At 44.0% G+C, this 21,248-nt stretch overlaps 2 protein-coding genes across 3 annotated transcripts; one reads left to right on the forward strand and one right to left on the reverse strand.

Annotated features, from left to right (window-relative positions):
* Positions 1-174: 174 nt before the first annotated feature.
* Positions 175-20,354, reverse strand: LOC128301225 (uncharacterized). Its single transcript, XM_053037598.1, has 4 exons — positions 19,504-20,354; positions 1,696-1,882; positions 1,153-1,625; positions 175-1,064 (listed from the first exon to the last, which is right to left on the reverse strand). Exons 1-4 carry the CDS (start codon positions 20,352-20,354, stop codon positions 809-811), a joined length of 1,767 nt encoding a protein of 588 aa, XP_052893558.1. The 3' UTR covers positions 175-808.
* On the forward strand, positions 2,602-19,473 carry LOC128301226 (carbohydrate sulfotransferase 11). 2 transcript variants are annotated; one of them, XM_053037600.1, is made up of 6 exons: positions 2,602-2,655; positions 8,993-9,503; positions 16,302-16,578; positions 16,669-16,874; positions 17,345-17,512; positions 17,628-19,473. In XM_053037600.1, exons 2-6 carry the CDS (start codon positions 9,369-9,371, stop codon positions 18,003-18,005), a joined length of 1,164 nt encoding a protein of 387 aa, XP_052893560.1. In that variant the 5' UTR covers positions 2,602-2,655; positions 8,993-9,368; the 3' UTR covers positions 18,006-19,473. The 2 variants fall into 2 exon arrangements, with proteins under 2 accessions (XP_052893560.1, XP_052893559.1); XM_053037599.1 differs by having other exon boundaries at positions 2,611-2,954.
* Positions 20,355-21,248: the final 894 nt, after the last annotated feature.

A 21,248-nucleotide genomic window follows, 5' to 3' on the forward strand; every position in this document is an offset into this window, starting at 1 on the left:
AGCACGTGCTTGATGGCTCAACTCAATGGAGCTAGTATAACATACAAAATTTAAACGCAATACACCGTTTGGTACGAAAAAGAACATGTTTTAGTTTAAAAAAATGTATTCTTTAGTTACTTCAAAGATTTTTTAGTTTCTTCGGGTAAAAACATTTGTGATGATTGTGCAAATGGGATCATTTCATAATTCCCTAACGAATGCAGTTTTCCTATCTCTCTTTTATCTACTCGGCCCAGGACGCAAAAATAGCATCATGGACATTCAATAAAATGATAACAAATCATCTTCCTTTTACAACTTACGGTTCATATAAAAGCGTAGACGATATGACTGTCCACTTTTATCGATATCGTGACTTCAATTAGCCAAAATCGATTTACCTGCTTTGCAGAAACTTAAGTGTCTAATCGAAACCTTGTGAAAGTTTGTTGAACTGTAACTGTAACCAACATGAAATCGTTGTTTCTGGTATTAGTTTTGGTGGTTTCGCTAGCAATAGCTAATCCAATTCCATCACCATCGGACATCAACAAAGCGGCGTTAGTCCCGGATGGTAATAGTGTTATATCGAGCAATGCACATTACGTGCCGGACGACGAAAATCCCGCCGTGTCTATCTACGTCGATATTCTTAAGGACGCTGAGCACGTTAAAGACCCCGAGCCATATCTGACCCCAGAGCATCCGAAAGCCGACGATGAGAACGATGATGAGCCGATCCTGATAAATCGCAATCCAGCGATAGTGAACGTGCACGTTGCAATCGACAATCGTGGAAATGGTGACGGAAACGATCTGGTTAACATCAACTAGATGCAATATCGCTTTCCCGTGGATTCCGTATGTCTAACGAACAATAAACCAAATCGGTACTGAATTCCTTCTGCATGCATACGTTTTTCTGCATTGGTTGTTCAATTTTGCTTTGCAATTCATCCAAAAGCCGTTGCTTTAGTTCTTGCGCTGTGGTACTCTGGTTGGACGCACACACATCGATCGAGCAAGTCTCCTCATAATCGGCGTATATCGATTGCAGAAGCGTCATTATTTGATGGGAGTATCTATGCAAGGGGGTAAAGGAATAAAGTTATTTACATTTGGATGATATGATAAGAATGATCAAATACGCCGCATAACACTTCACCATACCTGCTGTATAATTTCATCCGTAAGCGCTTCTCCTCCATTCGATCCAATCTTATCATCGTACCCTGCCAATACGTATTATCAGCGCAGTACAGCACGGTTTGATTTACAATGGTCGATAACACTTCCGCAAAACCCAATCTACCGACACAAAACTCCTTCATTGCAACGTTGGGTTCACGCTTGTATCGGACTTCCAGTGCTAGAAAATCTGACGTGGACATTACTGCTAGCAAATCACGGCTCAATTCCGACACGCTACGAAACTGAACCCATAGCTCTGAGCTGCACAGTTGTTGCTGCTGCAGCTCCACCGAACCCGCGTTCAGCTGCAGCTCATCACATTCCGTATCGTATGTTTCAATGTTGTAGGTGACGAAGCAGTTGAATTGAAAACCAAAGCCAAGAGAAATCAGCGAGGACAAATCACAACTTGCCAGAAATATTGCAGATTCTTCCGGATGTAGAACATTTTGCTAAAAGTAAAGACAAATAACATTCAACGTTAGGATAATTGTAATATTTGAGCAGTTGTTTTTACGGTACCTTACTGGCCACCCATTCCTGCTGAAAGGTGTGATTGTTTTCGATAGTGTCTACCATTTCCATAATTTCCTGGTAAGATTTAAAGTTGTAATCATCATCCCGGAGCCGATAGAACCGAGTGGAGAAAGGAACTGCATGTGCATTTTGGGTCAGCAACAGCAATCGAAGATTAATTAACGTTAATCGCCTGTAATGCAGAAAAAAATCTAAGTTATCAGTTCTCAAATTAAATAGAAAGAAGGCTATAAGTGCTCCAATAAATTATGAAACATAAATAATATTAGGGAAGTCTTGAATGGGTGAGCTTACTAAACGATACCTATTATTATTTACTATTTCGAGACATTGCTAGAAGATTGTTTAAATAATTTGACCTCCATTAACTGCAGTTTTATAATCCCGCTGGTGTGTTTAGATTCGGCAAGTGCCGTTCGTTCCGTAACTAGGCACTCATTTTCCACCGACTTTTCCCCTTGAGTCAGATTTTTAGTAGGCCCCTGCATCAGCAGACCGGCACTCGCACAAGGATAAAATGTTCGCCGGTTTCGAACCGAAAGCACACATGGCAGCAAGGCGCTCTCTCAGGTCATGCAAGTAGTTCACGGTAATTGGATCCCATCCACTTCACGCAAGAACCAACGCGTTCTACGATATGCTCCCCAGCCGTACAGCATTCAGCATTCAGCAGCAGTGCGGGACTGCACAATCAGTTCGCAGCACTCTCCGCGTACAAACGCACTTCGGGGGGAGTTTGTCGGATCCGAGTGTCGACTATCAGCTGCACGCGTACGTGAGAGCGAGAGCACGCGCGCGGCACTGCAGCCAACCGAACCCAAAACCCGAACAGGGCCCACTGGCTCGGAAGCCAACGGTGTCCGGCGGCTTCGGTCAGTTCCATGCCAAACACCACCGGAACCGGACGCAGTACACCGGTCAGTACCATCGGTCATCGGCGTTGTGGTAGGTTCGTCAGCCCCGTAGAGGTGTTGCGTTATCGCGTAGTATCAGAGTGTGTTCTTGCAAATTGCCGTACCGGAAGCAAAAGTGGGATAGAGCGCTCCACCACCGCTCGGGTCGGGATTTTCCGCGGCTGCGTGCAGCGGCATTCGGGGTACCGACCAAATATCATCATCATCACCCCGAGAGCGCCACGCTCTTTTGTGTCAAACGATTCTTCTGTCGTCCGTTGAAGGTGCCGGAGACATCGGCTGTGCCCGTGGCGGGTGTGTTACCGTCAATAGTGTTTTTGTTCTATTTTTGTAAGTGATTTCTCGCTGTTCTGGCGCAATTCCGCACATATATTTACCGTACCGTCCGCGGACGGACACGCCGGAGGTGTATATATAGGCAAAACGGGGACGAGGAGTTCAATTTTCGGCAAAGCGTAGCGCGATGACCGTTGTCACCCTGCATGCCCGAGTTATTACCGCACACAGTTTTTCCGGTGCATGAATGTCAAAAGTGTGCAAGGCCCGTGTAGACACGGTGGTGTGTGAATGTGCTGTGGCGTAACTGAATCTCCGTGCGTTCCTTCGAATGCATCATGTGTTTCGCTACCGTAGCAACCATAGCATTTCATTCTCGATAAGTATCCGCGGCTAGGTAGTACGGAAGGGAAAATGATTGGCCGTGTTTTGGTGCAGTGTTGCGAAAAAAGCGTGTGTTGAATAAAAAAAACCCAGTGACTTCTCCACTGCAGGATAGAGTTGGTTTTGGCGTAAGCTCGAGAACTCCTTGATACGCCGGAGGAGCATGTCTGAAGTATGAGCGTTCTGTGAGTACCGAAAATTGAGTGAATTCCTGCCTGTCTACGAGCCACACATCGGATGAAAAGCATTACAAGCATTTTTGTGGAATTAAAACACTCACCGTCGTGTCAAAGAGTGGAAATTTGGAAAAAAAACATTCGGTAAATGTTTGCTTGTTTTCTTTGCAAAAACACACGGGGAAAAACACTTGACAGCCGAAAAGGAAAAGCGTCCCATTCTGACAACACGATAGAGAAATGTGTGTAGAACGCTCTTTGGCAGTGTGCGAGAATGTGTCGCTCGTAGCAACCGCACACCAAGCAACACCCCTCCACGAACGCTTTTCCTAGCGTTTGCGTGTATTGGCACAGATCTCGCAAGCGTGCTTGTCCCGTCTCCCGGACAACCATCTCCCCTCCGATACCATGCCCGTTGTTGGATGTGGGAAATTCACGACCAACTTTCTCAGACCGAACGGAAGTCGTGGGAAAGAATAGATCGATACAGGTTCATCGTTTGGAATGCCAAGGTGCTGATGGGGTGTAAGGTTGCCGTTGTGGCAAGGGTTGAAGAAAACAAGGTTTGATTGAGCAAACAACATTGGAAAGGGATTTCAAACAGCAACAAAAAAAACGGGGGTATGATAATACCGGTCCCGTTATCTAAAATTAGTGTACGAAATGGAAATCGGAGATACCTATTGGTACGCGAATTAAGTAACAACCGCATACAAATGGGCTTTTATCAAACGAATCAATCCTGTTAGGCACAACATTACGGACAGCTTCATGTCAAGGTTTGTTTGGCTACGGATTGTTGTTATCTTTTACGTACCAGAGAATGGACCATTTTTATTATCAGAAGAACCGGGCAAATAGGCCAAATGTTCCATACTATTCTAATATCAACACAGATATTTAATATTTTACTGTATTACATGTCCATGGCAATTGGAATTGTGTTATGAACGCATTTAAATGATTCTCTTATATGTTCTATTTATATTTATATTATTTGAATTAACTTAAATATTGGAATTGAATTTATTAAAAAAAAACTGTATATACTAAACAACAAATTAACAAATATATCCAGTTAGCAAAAATGTTATTAAAGATAACTTAAAAAAAAACCCCAATAACATGGATTTGAAGGTTTGGTTGAAAGGTATGAATTTTATAATTATTTTATCTGGTTCTGATATGTTTCATGAATTCGAGTGCAATTTTTTTGCTTTTCACTGACTTTAAAATGAGTTTTCGTTGCGTTCGTTTGCGTATTGATTCGCAACATAAACACTGTACCCGTACAACTACACTATACACTATGTGCTGCACCTCGAGTGCGCAACTTTACCTTCGTGCCGTTTATCAGCAAACGTGAAAAGTTCTACAGCAAAACGGATAGCATAAAAGGTTAATTTGCATATTATTCGTGCAAGGTTGCCGGGCGCCTCCATCCACGTTATTGGCTTTATCGTTTTATCCCTGTCGGACAAATAGCACTGGCTGCGGTACAGTGTCACACGACCATGCACAAAAAAGCGTAGAACAAAACATAAACATCGTTCTACACTCCGCGCTGATGCGGGACAACAGGACTCTTATCTCAAGCGGTCGCAACAAGCGCGTGGAAAACTTTTTAATTGAATTTCGAAGCTAATTAGTTCGCCTTTCCTTGTCGTCCGCCATGTGCGCAGCTCCCATTTGCGAAATTGCCAGCCGTGTGTGATATCGTCGTCCGCACTAATTTCCATTCTACCGACATCATGATATGTGCATGTGTTTGTGTATGTGTATGTATGTGCCCACATTACCCACCCCCAACCCGGTCGACCACTCTTCTTTCTACTTCGGCAAAGATGATAACATCATTAACTGAGTGATTGTCATTGGCGAACGAGTGTGTCGTTTGGTGAATAAAGCGACAACGATAAGTGTACGGGTACACGCTAGAATGCACTTTTCCTTGCTTGTTTTGGTGGGTGCGGAGAGACCGTGAAGGGGGGTCGACGAGACACGCCGAGTCCCTCTTCCGTACGATGCGATGGAGGCGCACAGGCAAAACCCCTGTTGAAGGTGGCTCCGTTGATAAACTATCCAATTGAAACACAAAATTGCATTCCAGAAGATTATGCACCGGCACGGTGTGCCGCTCGATAAAGTGACGCCATCACGGGATGCACACGGGTGCCTCCAATTCTATAGACAACAACCCCCGTCCAACCGTACCTGTTATCAGCGCAATGTAGTTGCTTTCATTATTGATGTGAAAAGTCTGATATCCGATGGTAATGGGAACAAAAACAACTGAATATACTGTTGTAAATTAACAAAAACAAAACTTTGTTACGGTCAGATTGCGTTGTTTACAACGCTGGAATACACTTTATAGTTGGAAGACACTTGCTTTCATGCCCCGTGATAGGGCACCTTATCTTTTGTGTATTCGATGGATCTGTTAGTGAAATAAAAACATTATTGTTCACGTGAACAACCGGTGCTTAGTGTGTCCGTAATACAGTGCGTAACATAACTATACGCTCACTTGTTGTTACACAATGAAGCACAATGAATTTTATAAGCATTACAGCATTACAGCATTATAAGCATTTAACCATTACAAAACTACTCATTTCTAAAATTCAATTGGATTGTACTTTGGCGACCTTTACGCAATATAAATTGCTTTGAAATGGTGTTGTGGCTTTATCATTTTTGTCAAAAACTTTAAATATTTGATTAATCACCAGTGCAGTAAGCGTTCATATATTTCACGCACCGTATTCTTAATAAAATGAAATCAAATCAGAAGAAGCTCCAATGTACTCTTGATCATTAGCTTAATAACTTTCGTTGAATTGTGTAATTTGGAGTTTGGAAAAACAACAGAAGAAAGTAATTGATGTACAGCGAAATGTCTACATTGTAGCTAAAATGGCTGACACGATACAACCGAAAGCAAAACAAATTGCTCAGGAGCGCGCTGTACACGCGCTGCTCCGATGGAAACATTAAACCCCTAACCGGTGATATGGCCTTCACATTGGCAGCATAAGTATCTCTTGACCTCGTCAGTTTTCAATTTCTACACCTTTTTCCCTCGTCATGCACCCACCCACCAACCGGAGGTAGCAATCAAACGCGGAAAAGGGGAACAAACGAATTCACCCTTCTTGGCCATCCGACTTCTCCAGAAGCCACTCTCTCAACCCCCTGCCCATCGCAGGGCTGCGGCGAGGTCCGAGAATCAAATCTACGACCACGGTCACGTTTCGTAATGCGTCTTGTGTGCCGCCGTCTCGCCGTTTTCCCCGCTCAACGCCCATAGGTTAAATCAATCTCATAGATATAAGCTGCCACTACTACACCGCACTCGAAACCTCGGTCTCTATTAGTCGTCCGGGCTACGACCCCACCCTACCCTCCCTTACTTCCCTAATTTCCCGGCCCCCAGACCTTATCAGTGCGTGATCAAATCGCATGAATCTTAGAGCATCTTGCGGCGCAACGGACGTGCAAAACATCGGCTCGGGTTGAGTTTAGTGGCATCGGTTTGCTCGTGCACGTATCACGTTCAATTAAACCCGCTGGAGTGTTTGTGTGTGGGGGTTAGCAAGTGCCACAATAGCAACTGTATCTGTTGCACGATAATTTGGGACAAAACGCTATCAATAGCCACGCAAAAACTGACCCACGGATGGTTCGGGTTTTTACTCTCTACCTTAGGGAATAGTAACAATAGAACGAATTTTACATAAAAACTACAGCCCATTTGATCAGTTGTGTTCTGCCACCCACATTAAAAGTCATTATACTAACGTATCAGTGCCTTCGAATAGAGAAGGTTGATGGCGTGATCGTGCGACATCCATATGCGGCACTAATGGTGTGCGCCATGGATATCGTTGCTCCGAAATTACTTTCGGAAGTTGGGCAACGTCCGCTGGTTGAATAAAAACCCCAAAACAACGAACTGAAACATTCTCTCCTCCATTTGCAGACGATGCCAGTTTTTGCACCGTTGCAGCTTTTACGCTCAGAATGCAACCAAATCGCTTTATTTATTTTGTTTCACCATAAAACTGACGCGCGCACACGTGCACCAGAGGGCATTGCGTGCGTGCGTTTATTACGCAGGAACTTGTGCTGTAAAAATGTCCAAAAATTCGTTAGTTTATTCAGTGCTCGCTTTATTTAGTTTCATGTTGCACAACTCCACCATCGCCGAACGATGGGGTGCTCACTTCGAAAGGGTCATTTTAAACAAATGTCCAAATGCAAATAAATAAACCGTCTGCCCAATGGCGATCGTTATGAGAACGATGGGGGGCAAATTGAACGATGTTCAAATGAATTAATTGAGTTATAAATAACACGTCCAACGCATTCAAATGATGCATAAAAACAAACTAATGAGCGTCATTGCGGATCAGCAGTCTAGTGTATTGCTTTTGCGAAACAAACGCTCCCTTGTAGTGAGCCACAGCCTGTCCATTAGTTGCAGTAGGCAGTCTATTAACACTAGATGTTCACACAGTCATGTGATTTTCTCTTATATCACCAAACAGATGGAATCAGCGGCATGCAATGATGGGGAACTATATACAGTCAACCAACTTCAATGGTTTGCAATGTTGTTTTAATATTGATTATGAGAAAAAGCATTTGTTCTACATACGTAATTCACTCGAGGAGGCACCGCATCTTCAGGAAAATGTTTCGTAATACAGAAGGAAACAACTTCCCATGCTTTCAACACCTTCAAAATGTCTTTGGTGGATTGAGAATTCGTTTTATCTTCTGTTCCAGGAACTTTTTCCTTAGCATCAGTAACTCCGTAAGTCCTTGGGAAGTTCTTTATTCTTCTACGGGTTCTAGTTCTTCGATGCTAGGTTGTTTTGCTTGTTATAAGAATATAACATTAAACTCAAATATCTGACTTCTGAGATATTGTTGACAGTACAATCCCTGTACTTTCATTTACACAATTTCCAAGATACTCTTATCTTAAGTACTTCATACAGCCAGCAATTGGTTGTCTTTAGCCACTCGCCTGTCGGATTATAGCCATGCTTAAGCAGCTAAATCCCTAATCATACTGTCCGCCCACACACCAATTATCCAACACCACACTCTCCTTCTCTTCGAAACCTCGTCCATACCTCGCCCATGCCTATGCGTACTAGTGTGGTAGTTGTTATTCTTACTCCATTTATACTTTTTGCAAGTGTGCCCTCATTAGTCGACCACTATTCTGCGCTGTAGCGTTCTGAAATTGGTTGAAATAAACGCAAAAATAATGCGTAATTGCAGCTCATCACCTTATCTCTGTGTGTCAGCAGCATTGCTCCAGCCCAGCCCGGGAACCAGGAGTTGCCAAAACGCACACAGTCACAGTCACACCACCAGAACAAAAAGGAAATGTAAATGAGAAGAAACCCCACGTACCTAATGCGCTCATTTCCGGCTTTCCGTTTCAAAAGCATTACAAAAAAACTATCATTATCGTTTGGTTTTCTCCCTTTTTCCCGCTTTTTCTCTCTTCAGATTTCGATGCCGTGCCCTGCTTCGGAGCCCTTTCCGCCGGACCACCTGTGACAGGATCGTGCCAGAAAGGGATCGTCGCTAATCACAGCGCAATCAATCAACGTCCGGTGGTATAAACCTTTTCGCCAATCCGGCACAATTATGCCTCACCAGCAGCGTTGTCCGATGTACCGAGGTTGCTGAAGATTTGTCCCCAGCGGTAATACCTCCCGGTGCCGGAACGTTCCGTAACGTTCTGCAACCACTGTCCACTGGATCGGACGTCCGTCTCGGTGCGGGTTACAGAGAGTGGGCTACGCCACTTTGACTCTTCCCTCTCGGTCAGCGTCTAATCGGATCGAAGGACGATCGATGGACGAAAGCGTGGCGCGACTACATGAAAGGACACACCAGGACCAAATGGCGCATCATTAAGCGCCTCTTTCTATTCTTTACCACCCTCTCAGTTATTCCACTCACCGTACTCTACCTAATCACCTCCGATCATCTTTATCGATTTCGTCAGTATACGGTAAGTTTTTTTCTTAAAATAATCACACGGAACCAGTCATGTCTCCAGTGCACAAATTTAAAATTTTATAGATGCGATAGTACAGTTGCTTAAATGAGGGGCTATAATTCTATTTTTATAGCATGGTGTATGAAGAATTTGTCCCATTCATCGTTCATCGTTCGTTTTAATCGTAGATCGGTCCAAGATAAGATAAAATTCTACTATGTAACACTCCAGTTGTTTGTTTCCAACACATCTACACCTATTTCATCTTTCTTCATTCTTCATTTTGCGATTATACTAATCTATAAATATCCTAAAGATACACCCATAATGTGCACCCATAATCCGGTTCGGAATTATCCGCTCCATTATGGTGGAGCCGAACAGAACCGCTACTCTACCTCAAAATAGGTCTCTATAATCTATCCACAAATAACGGTCGAACGACGTCAAGCAGAAAAAGTCTATCATGACTGTGTCTTTAGCTAACGTGTAGGACAATGCTGCGTGGGTAATTATTGATGCGAATAATGACAACATGAATGGATCCCTTCCAATTACATGAACAACCCTCGCAATGTAGGGGTACAGTTCAAATCTAAAATTAAATCCTTTTCGATAACAAATGAAATCAAAGAACCAGTCAAATTACAGCTCCAATGCAACGCCCACTTCCCAGGGCGCACCATGGTATCATTTGACAATATCCACAAATGGAACGGATGGAAATGAAGGTCTAAACAGCAGGCAATTTCCAAACAAAACATTCCATTCTGTGTAGGTTAGACCAGAAGAGCCCGTACTTATTTATCGCTTTCGGTAGCTCCTATTGTGCTGTGATAGACTTCGAAGTTCTTGCTTCATGTTGCGAACGATGGGCACTGGTCAATATGCCCCAAAAACCAACCACACCGCAAGAACTCAACCCCGAAGGATAACAAAGTTTGTTTGTACTCCCATTGACCCAGTAATTGATGGATCCTGGTGTTTCCCGTACCGATGTTCGGTCGATCGATGAGCGGATGGGGTTAAACCGTCGGTCGGAGATTTTGTTCCCATCCATTCATTCCATGGATCGTTGACAACGGGCTGTCCCATGGTTAGAACGACGGTCACACTAGTGGGGTAAAAGGGAAGATGAACCCAACAGACGACGGCTACATTATGCAATTCTACCCGTCAAAGTTTCTACCATCCTACAGGACGTGCTTGTATCACCTTTAAAACAAACGAAACAAAACGCTAGAATATGACGTTATCTGTCGGAAACAAAACAAAAAAATGGTTAAAGGATACTCGAAAGGATCACGTCAAGTGGCCCGTAGCGAATAAAGGGATTCAAGAATAAGAACATAAATGACGAAAAGTTCAATATTTCTTTCAAATTTATTCTTGCGCTTCGAGGCGAAGGCACTGAGTGACACTTTAGAGAAGAAAACAAAAAAGATCCGTCAATCTTGACCAAAAGCCTCCCCAGATCGCTTTCAATTGGTTAGTCTTTAAGCTGAGCGGCTTCTAAATAGCTCGTGCCAAGCAAGTTTATTCGATGCCAATCGCACGGCAGACCCCGGGAGGGTATCCTCCCAATGGCACAATGGCCACGCAGGGGATGAAAACCTTTTTCCACTCGCTTGATTCCAGACGTACTGCCGATGTTCGGTGCGAAACATCTTGGGGATGCCGGTTTGAAGGGTCCAATGGTTTTTAGTACCTTTTGACGTGAAAGCAACCGACGCGAAAAATGGGTAAAGTGATCTATAATGATTTCCGTTTTTCGTGCCATCCTTTGTTCTGTTTGGTTTTTAACAATTCTATCGCGTAAGCAGCTTATTTGCTCAAACTTTACGTGCACAAGAAAGCGTAAGGCAATGGAGGACCCAACGACGGATGACAGTTTTGGGTATTGTCTCTTTAATTCTCTACGCATTCGGCTAGTGTCGATAATCGATAACGGCTACAAATCAAACGACTTCCGGCAAACAAACGTTTACGGCCCATCGTTTTATCGACACTCTTGCTCACCCAGGTGGTTTGGCGCTAAAATTGCCTACCAACCAATACTTAACGAAGTTTTATGAGTTTGTTCTGCGAAGCACCCGAAGTCAAATTTACATGCGCGCTTAAAATAAAACAATCGCTTGCAGATCGTTTAGCGATAATTAACAGTTTCTGTTTGACCATAAAGTATTGTGGAAAAGAAGGGTTTTTTGTTATTAAATCGATACATAAAATATTTCCATTTGGCCATTATTCTGACAACACATCTTTATGTGCAGTTGGTGAAATATTCAGCAATCAATACATCTAGGCATTGCCGAACGTCTTCATAGCTCATACAATTTCACACCGGAAGCAGCACCTGCTTCGTTCACGAAAAGCAAAACTGGGACAACATGGAGTTTCCGAATCAGGCGAGGTGAAAAGAAACACAAAAAAGAGAGATAAAAAATACATCATCAAAAAATAAAAGCATTGCAGTAAAACATTCCCACATTCCCTGTGGTGGCGGGAGATCCTTGCTCGCCGTGTATACACTCGGTGAAAGGTACTATGATGGGTTCCTCAAAACAACCCCACTCCCCCCCAATTGTCAGAGGGCATGGAGTGTGAGTATTCCCACTTGCCACACACCATTCGCACTCGCACCATATTTGCCCCGGTGTGGTATGTGCACGATCGGGTCCAAATGAATCGTTGATTGAAGTTTACTTTAACCACACTCTCGGAACCACTGTTCTTCGCTTCGGGGAAGTCAGATTCTGACGCGCCAGAGGACACATACGGTGTTTGATTTTCCACTCCAGAGGATGCTCCATTCGCTTCCCGGTTCGTGTGTTTTCCCCTGCGCCACGGAGTGAACTTTGTGAATCTAAAACAACATACAGCTCATAGAATGGTAGTGACATGCTATCTGACTTACATCGCAAACATTGCTAAAGTCCACAGACATGCGAATGGGTCCCCCTTTTTGGGTTTATTTTTTTGTTGCCCAAACAAAAATTACCAAGCCATGGCCGGTGGCACGATTTTCTTTCATTCGAAATATCGACCGGTATGCCATTAATTTGCACAGTTCTTCGCATTCGATTCCATCTCACAGCATCGTTCTGTTCCTCTGGCACTGCTGATACATTCCCACACACATAACCGTCTGCTGGGAAAGGATATATGCGCCCACGTACAAGTCATCTAACATTTAACCAGATCTTGTATATCTTCCGGCAACCTGAACACAGCTGCCGCAACTCACCCCCAAAAGCTGCATCCGTGGCTGTTTTCACAATGCAAATTTGCTGATTCTGATGAACAAATGTTTGTGCTTGCCCGGCAGACGAACAACGCGGCAGGTGCGACATGGCGATAAATGAAACCACCAAAAGCATGTATAGCACCGGTCCCCGCCCCATCTGCCTTCTTCCTTGGGAAAACTAACCACCCGGCTAGCTTCCGGAGGATCGTATAAGTTTCACACAGCCCGTGGGTGTGTGTAAAGGAACAGTGACATGCTGTCCGGAATGTCATGCCATTCGTAGTCATTCGCTGCAAAACGATATCGGAATTTTTGGTCGTTTTGAATTTCTCTGCAGTGTGTGTGTTCGTGTGTAGTTTTTTCAATTTCCAAACCGGACGCGTCTTCTCTGTTCCGTCTCTTCTTCTGCTACACGCACCAAGTGGTTTTTCGAACGGCCACACGTAATCCAATAAACACACCACCATTGCACAACCGTTTCTACTGCGGAAAAATGCTTAAACTTGACGGCTTTTCCAAGGGGCGTACAAAACTTCTCCACCGTGTTGATCTTTGGTTTTGGCATGGTATTCCTTTCAAAGCAAATATTCGATTCCTTCAATACCTTTGGTCCGGTAGGAATGTCGTCTTAAATGGAAAACACACGTACGAACCACTCCTGGACAAAGGACAAACTTCAACTATCAAGCCGGCTGGGAGCTGAAAATACGGGAATGGAATGTACATTATTGCCGGCGCAATGTTTTCGTGCAAAAGAGCACACACAAAAGGGAAACACTTCACATGAAAAACCCACACACCGGGTTGTACAAAGGGACAAACCTGTTCGTAACCAAATCTACCAACCTCCATTCATCGACCTGGTGGTGGTGGGATCCTGTGCCGGTGGTGTCCTTTTTTCCGGTTTTAATCTTCTCCCTGTTTTGAAGCACCCATTACGCGGTACGTGACGAAACGATGCCACATTTACCACATTCTTAATTACGCCATAAAAGAGTGTGCACTGCGCATCCTTCTACCCCGCCTTTGCCATGCCATGAGAAATCATCTTGCGACACAAAACGGAACACACGACACGGAAAATTTCGCATTCCGGTGCAATTGCTGCATGGGTGAAAGAGAAACAGGGCAAACGCAGAGAAAAAAAAGAACAACACAGATTCTACACCAGGTCAAGCGTCTATTGCAAGTTCCTTCCTGACACTAGCGTTGCTGCCGGATGGTTGCCTTTTCTTCTTCGTCCTTTTTCTTTTTCTTCGCTGTTCATTTCACTTGACAAACATAAGAGGTCGGTTAGGACGATAAGACTAAACTATCCACCGATAATGGCAACGGAAGGCAAGGGAACACGAAGAATGAAATGAGAACTAAAAGAAAAACAGAGAAGTGGAACTGCTTTTGTGCAAGTATTTTAAAATGACAGCTAAGGCGAACAATTTGCGCTGATACGCTTTCTGTTTGTTCGTGAAGAATGGTTTAAGTGTATCTTTTGCGGAAAATAGCCAGGAACCACTTGAATTTTGAAATTCAGTATCTCTTACCATAGCCCAATTTAAGGATGTATTCTAAATTCTGTGTTGCATCAAGGAACTTGAACTGAAGTAGAAGAAAAAAAGCAATACCTATTCAAATAAAGGCTTGAAAGCAAACAGTGTGGTAGAAGTTTAGTATAAATAACTTTTCTTCCGTAGGCGACCGTTCTGACCATGGAACGGAAATTAAGTTTTACGCTTATCTTATATTCGATATCCTCAACAGTACATTCAACACAAGGTATCAGCGAGGCTTTCGTGACTTTTCCGAGAAAACAGTCCTTTACGAACTCGTTCAAAAATTCACAGAAGGATTAAATATGAACACTATTCATGTCTCTACCTTAAACAATAAAGGATCATCCCAACGGACACGGGTAGCTCAGCAATGATCTGAACGAAGGTTTATTGCGTTTGCACACTTTTATATTGCTGTTTGCCCAACCGAAGAACTTTATAGAAGTCTCCATTTATCTATATATAAAACCTTGCCAAATATTTGAAAGGTACCATCATTTCACATTTGCTCGACTTGCGGCGAGAAAACAAATCGATAGTTCCGGTCAGTGAGCTTGGCGGGATCAATTTTGAAATTCCACTACCCACGAAACATCTCTCCCGATGGACCGTCCGTCCGTGCCCTTTCCAACGTTTCATTGCGGATAATCTGCCACCCCATCTGCCCGACGGACAGCTGCTGGAAGGCTGCCAGGCAAGATGACCAAAAATATGCTTACGTTGCTACCGTCGCTGGTGCTGGTACCCCTTTTTGCGAACAAATTTGGTTGCCCAAGCGCAAACAATATATCTTCCAGCGGCACCAAGTTCCGCCTGCTATCGATGGGGAGGTACCTTTGCACCATGTCAAAACTCTCCATCGGTGCTGTCGGAGCATCATGTACTTTCCGGGGTTTTTTTGCATAACTACCATTCGATTGAATGCTTTTCGGTACCGTACAGCAGAAGGATGGTTGGGAAAATGGAAAACAATATCGGAAGAGAATGTTTTAAATCACCCACCCACAGTGCTGGGGCGTGCCGTTTGCTGACGGATGCACTTGCAGGTCGGCGATGGGTGCGCATCGGGTGCATATGGTGCATTATCTCTTATGCAATGTAGGTCAAACAAGTGCGATCATTATACGGAAAACGGCCGGCAGGATCATATTGCATTCGAGCAATCAAATGAAATGGGAAAAGATGCTTAATTTATAGCAGGTACCAGGCGCCTCCATTATGAAACACTTCAAGCATAAAGAAAAACTGCACTAAATATATTAGAAAAAATATGGTTTTATTTGTAGCGGACGGTTTCATGTTGCATAAGGCTTGTGGAAAACTTTTCTCTATCAAAAATGAAAATGTCAACGGCAGTAGCGTAGGAGTATGACGCGACGCAGTTGGTCCACGTTGAATCATAACATAATATACCGCATAATTACCGCCCATTCATTCATTGCTGTTTCGCTAGAAACCCAGCTGCAGTGACCGCAGTGTAGGATACCGAACGGTACACAACGCACCAATAGGTCAATCCCATCTGTACACAGTATGCGTATTTTGCTTCATTCAACCTATTCCACCCATCTGACCCATACGCCGTACAAGTAGCTCCCGTGGTCATCCGCACTTCGTAGACGTACATAGAAGTTGCAGACGATAGTGCTGAAGCCATTCGTAATATTTTACCATAATCAGGGCGTAAATAATGGTGTAGCACGCAACTGTTCCAAACTCCTAAACCGTAGGGGCCGATTAACCAACCATAATATGTTTGTATGATATTAAAATGTCATTAGATAATGCAATGGTAGAGGTAGCCCTTTTGCGGCATTTTTCTTCACAACATTCGGAAGTTTGGATTTAAATTTATAGGAAACTAAAAATTGTAGCAGTAGGGAATACTTGAAAAAAAAACAATTTATTGAAAGGAGAAATTTGTTACAGTGCACAATTTGATTAAGTAAATAACCCTGCAATGATGATCTTGTTTAATTATTTTACAAACCTTTCACATCCTCCTGCCACAAGTACGGAGCTATCAGCGGCAATGGCTCAGCACGCCAGCAGTTGCTACAGTTCCGTCCGCCTATTCATCCCCCGGACGGAGCAATCCACCATCTCCGGCTGGTGCAGCATCGACAGCACGCACATGACCGACAGAATCGTGAGCACTACCAGCGAAACGTTAAGAATAGCACAATCAACAGCCAATACCGGCTGGACATGGACTACATGAAGCAGCGCATGGAGCATCGTGTCGAGCGGTTGCAGAAAAAATGTACCGAGTACCGATTGAACGAGTCCAGTAAGTCCATCCGTCCCATCCCGTGTTGGGGGTGGTGAATTGTTGTTCTTTTGTCTCATCGTCTTTACCCCGTCATTGCCCTTTTCACAGAGCACAACTACAAACCGAAGGCGTGGGAATATCTGATACAACACGAGTACCATCTCGTGTGGTGCAACGTGTTCAAGGCGGCCTCCACATCCTGGATGTACAACTTTAATCTTATGGCCGGCTATTCACCACAGTTCCTGCGAAAGACGAAGGACGTCCCGTTGCAGTTGGCCCGGCAAAAGTATCCCAGACCATCGGTGGAAAAGGTACGGTCGTGCACATGTGTACCACCACGTTTTATACGATATCCTATTGCTTCGATTGAAAATTCATTCTATTAAGCATATAATAACATCAAACAGCTTAATTTAGAGCGCTTAACCTCCACGTTAACCCTGTTTTTCCAGCGCAAAATCAATATCGGCTTTATCTGAATATTGGATTACAGCTGGTGGCAAACAAAACATAAAATATGCAAACAAGATACCCAGCGCCTACACAGCGCAACACGATAATTTCGCTATCATCGATGATAGGGAAACCCCTCTTCCGTACAGCTTTTTGCGTTGGGATTCATTACATTATTCGCTCTGCCCTGAAACCTTCCACCTGGCGCTAATCAAATAGCAACTTCCTTTCGCTAAGCGCTTTCCCATATCGATAGCCACCGATTGTTTCAACTTCCACACTTTGCCCTAACCTTGGTTTCTCTCGCTCTCACCCGTTGCTTCTATAGCTGCAGGAAGCCATCAACGAGTCGATATCGTTCATTATCGTGCGACATCCGTTCGAAAGACTGGTCAGTGCGTACAAGGACAAGATCCAGTACGCGCTACCCAACTCGCATCATCACAAGCTGGGCAACCGCATCATACAGAAGTACAGGAAAACGGTCAATGGGAAGGTACGTTACGGCATGCGCTGACCTGCAAAGAGGGGACTGAAATAGTACCATTACTGACAATGCATTTCTATTTCCCCGTATGTTTTCTCGCTCACCTGCGTTCGGCCCACGACAGCCCTCGTCGCTGCTAAAGTATCCGACGTTTTCCGAGTTTGTCAATTACCTGCTGGATGAGATCAAACATCCGCACTTCGAGATCGATATGCACTGGGTGCCGGTGACGCACTTCTGCACGCCCTGCTTCTTCCATTACGATGTGATAGCCAAGTTCGAGACGCTCGAGGAGGACCAGAACTATCTCATTTCGATCGGGCACCTGGACAGTGTCATCAAGCCGCAGTGGAAAAATGCGGGCAAGGGTGCACACACCAACGATATGTTGATGAAGTTCTTCTCGGAGCTGGACGCCGCCCAGATCCGGGGACTGTACGATTACTATCGGTTCGATTTCGAACTGTTTGGCTACAGTGCCAACGGGTACTTTAAGGACTAGGAAGCCGTGCGGGAATAGGAGATGGAAGTAATATTTTAAACCAAGCTAGCAGCAAACCCATTTCTAGCCCGTAAAACAACACACTCACAGAGACAAATGTTACTTGATGATAGATCACTAGAGAACACTCCTTTCAAGAGCCTCCCCCTCTCTCTTTCTCTCTCTTTGTCGGTTCTCGCTGTAGCACGCGTAGACAACACTTGGGGAAATTAAATAGTGAGATCACCATTACGTCAAATTACTAGTGATAGCAAGTTCCGCTATTTCCAAGGAGCAAATCCCCTCAAGACCCTGGAACACCTGTGGGGGGAACTGCACGAACGCAGTGGGTGGGTTGGCAATATTGGCGGCCTAGCAGCAACAAAAAAGACACACAACAGAAAAGACAAACACGCGGAACAGTTTAGGATTAGTAGAGGATAATATATTAAAAAGCAAGCGCCCGAAGCAAAACTATTTTCTACATATTTGAAAGGATAATCAAAACAGCAACCCAATACATTATACATATAGATACGTCCATTAGCGTTTAAGAGACGGTTAACTATAAATGCATATTTTGGTGTAAATTATTTCTCGACCAGTTTGTCATCGTACTCGGTTTTTTGCAAAATTCGATTCGGCTAAGAAGGATAATAAAGAACATTGCTCCACGCCAACCAAGGATGGCAGGAGGCATGTAGGTGGTAGCCACAGCTTTTCGAAAGTCAAAGAGGCTTACGATCGAACCAAATCGTGATTGATAATAGTTTGTAAGGTAGATAGCATGTTGTTTGTTGGCGTTCAGCGATTCGGTTGAATCGAAGCACGGCGACAGTTTTACCTACTTTTCCATGCGTTATATTGATTACCCCTAGTGTGATTAGCGAAGGAAACCAATCTGCTTCCATTTTTTAAAACTTTGGAAATCGTGCATTAAACTAGTCAAGTTGGAAAGAAGATTCTTTAACACCGTTCTTTGGGTTTGTGCGTAGTTTCAGTTTGCATGTAGGCTAGGGTGCATCACGACAGCTTGAGCTTTATAGTGCGGACAGATATACTTTCATATTCCAACGTAAGTTTCAACACCAAAGATATCAATTCCAAGTCAAAGCTGTAGAATGTACAAAGCAGGATATCATGATATCAGACGATGGTCAACCTGAGGGAGATAAATTGGCAGGTGGAAGGAGCTCGCGTACGTTAAGTTGGCGTTAGCGAATTATCGATTAATGAAGAATTACTATTTTAAACCCAAAAACCCCGATTCTGCTTTCGTAGTAGTGAAGATAACGGCCGATACCGATCATAATTCAAAATTCCATTCAATTAGATCGAAAAGATTTCACGTCTTTTGGGAGAAAACGAATAACGAATAATGCATTGTAGTTTGATTCGTTTTCAACGGTTCCTTTCCTGACATTTGGGAATTTGTCTTGCAGATTATGCAGTAAGATTACGAACAGAAATGGCAATAATAAAGATTCTAGCAAATTAAACTTTTTTATCAATTCCTTACCGCTTATACGTACAGTTGTACAGTGGAACACCGATCAGCAAACGATCGTTGTGGATCTTTTGCCACAACTCACCGTAACGCACGAGTGGGACTTTTTCTTCCGGATTAGACGATCGGAGCAGCGGTGGAACCATTTTCATACGTTCGTTCATCCCGTTAAAGATTTCGCTCACGGTTAAACGGGCCATTTCTAGTTGTGATTTACGTTCTGCAGTTTGTTCACGCAAAATTTTCAGCACCTCATCGAAGCAGGTAAAATTGTCCTCAAGGGCACTCGATCCAGCCCGTCCATAACACCCGTCCAGAAAATCCGTCACTATCGGCACATCTCGATCGTCTAACTCTATTCGAACCGAGCAGCTTCCGGCGCGTTGAGGATTTTCTACGTAAGCAAGTTGACGGAACTCTGCGAATCGGGAATGTATCACTAACAATCCATTACCTTCACAACTGTCTATGTTGCGACGCTCGACCACTACCAACGATCGGTCCAGTTGAACGAGAATGAAAAGTTTCCGCTTTGTTCCATCATTTGCACGAAAAATGTTGATGTTAATATTACACGGTCTGTGGCAGTCCATCACGGTGCTCGTATATTCCATCTCGCACGGCGTATCGTTGAATAACCGGGAGTTGTTTATATGCGGAGGATGGTGTTCCTCGTCAGCGGCATTTACCACGAGCGGTACCTGACACAAAATCGCCCGTTCCCGCACCTCAAACAGTCGCTTATCCGTGGTTATTACGTACACAACCGAACGCTGCCTGTTGATTGCCACTTTTTCCACAAAAATTGAGTCATTTTGCAATCTTTTCGGAATGTCCTTTTCGTACTTTTCACCGAGATTCATGCCGTAAACGTTCGCAACAGTGAAAGCGCGCTTGAAATCAAAACAACAATTCGACCGGGTGACGGCTTGTGCGTTTATACCGACAGCGTGTGTTCTTGGTCGACTGCGCAAGTTGTAAACACATGGGTTACCGAACGTTTAGACATGATTAAAATTGTTCTCAAAATTAATCTTTGATTAACCTCTCTGTCAAAAAGATTAATCGGATTAATCTTCATGTTGATCAAGTTGATAAGTATGTGCGTGCTTCAAACGATAGGATTTTAGGACCAACAAGGGATAAAAGATGTTTAGAATTTTCCTTCGTTCATCTTTTTCACACTTGGTTTTGCTGGTCCGGCGGCACAACAGAAAGGGGTTCCTGAACAGAATCGTGACGGGAGGCGAGAAGTGGATTTTGTTCAGCAATCCTAAGCGCAAAAAATCATGGGGATCCCCCGGTCATACCGGTCAACATCATCAGCTCGACCGAACATCCATAGCTCGAAAGTTATGCTGAGTATTTGGTAGGACGAGCTCGGCGTCATCTACTACGAACTTCTGAAACCGGGAGAAACAATCACTGGTGAACGCTACCGGAAACAATTGATGAGTTTATGCCGAGCACTGCGTGAAAACCGGACAGAATACTCATCACGCCACGACAAAGTTATTCTGCTGCATGACAATGCTCGGCCACATGTTCCCAACCTGTGGAAAACTACCTTAATACCCTCAAATGGGATGTTTTACCGCACCCGCCATATTCACCGGATCTGGCACCATCAGATTTCCATCTGTTCCGTTCCATGGCACACGGATTGGTTGACCTGCAGTTCTCCTCCTATGAACAGATCCAGAATTGGTTGCATACCTGGATTGCGTCGAAAAACGTATCATTTTTCCGAAAAGGAA

This window comes from Anopheles moucheti, chromosome 3 (assembly GCF_943734755.1).
Source record: "Anopheles moucheti chromosome 3, idAnoMoucSN_F20_07, whole genome shotgun sequence".
NCBI lineage: Eukaryota > Metazoa > Arthropoda > Insecta > Diptera > Culicidae > Anopheles > Anopheles moucheti.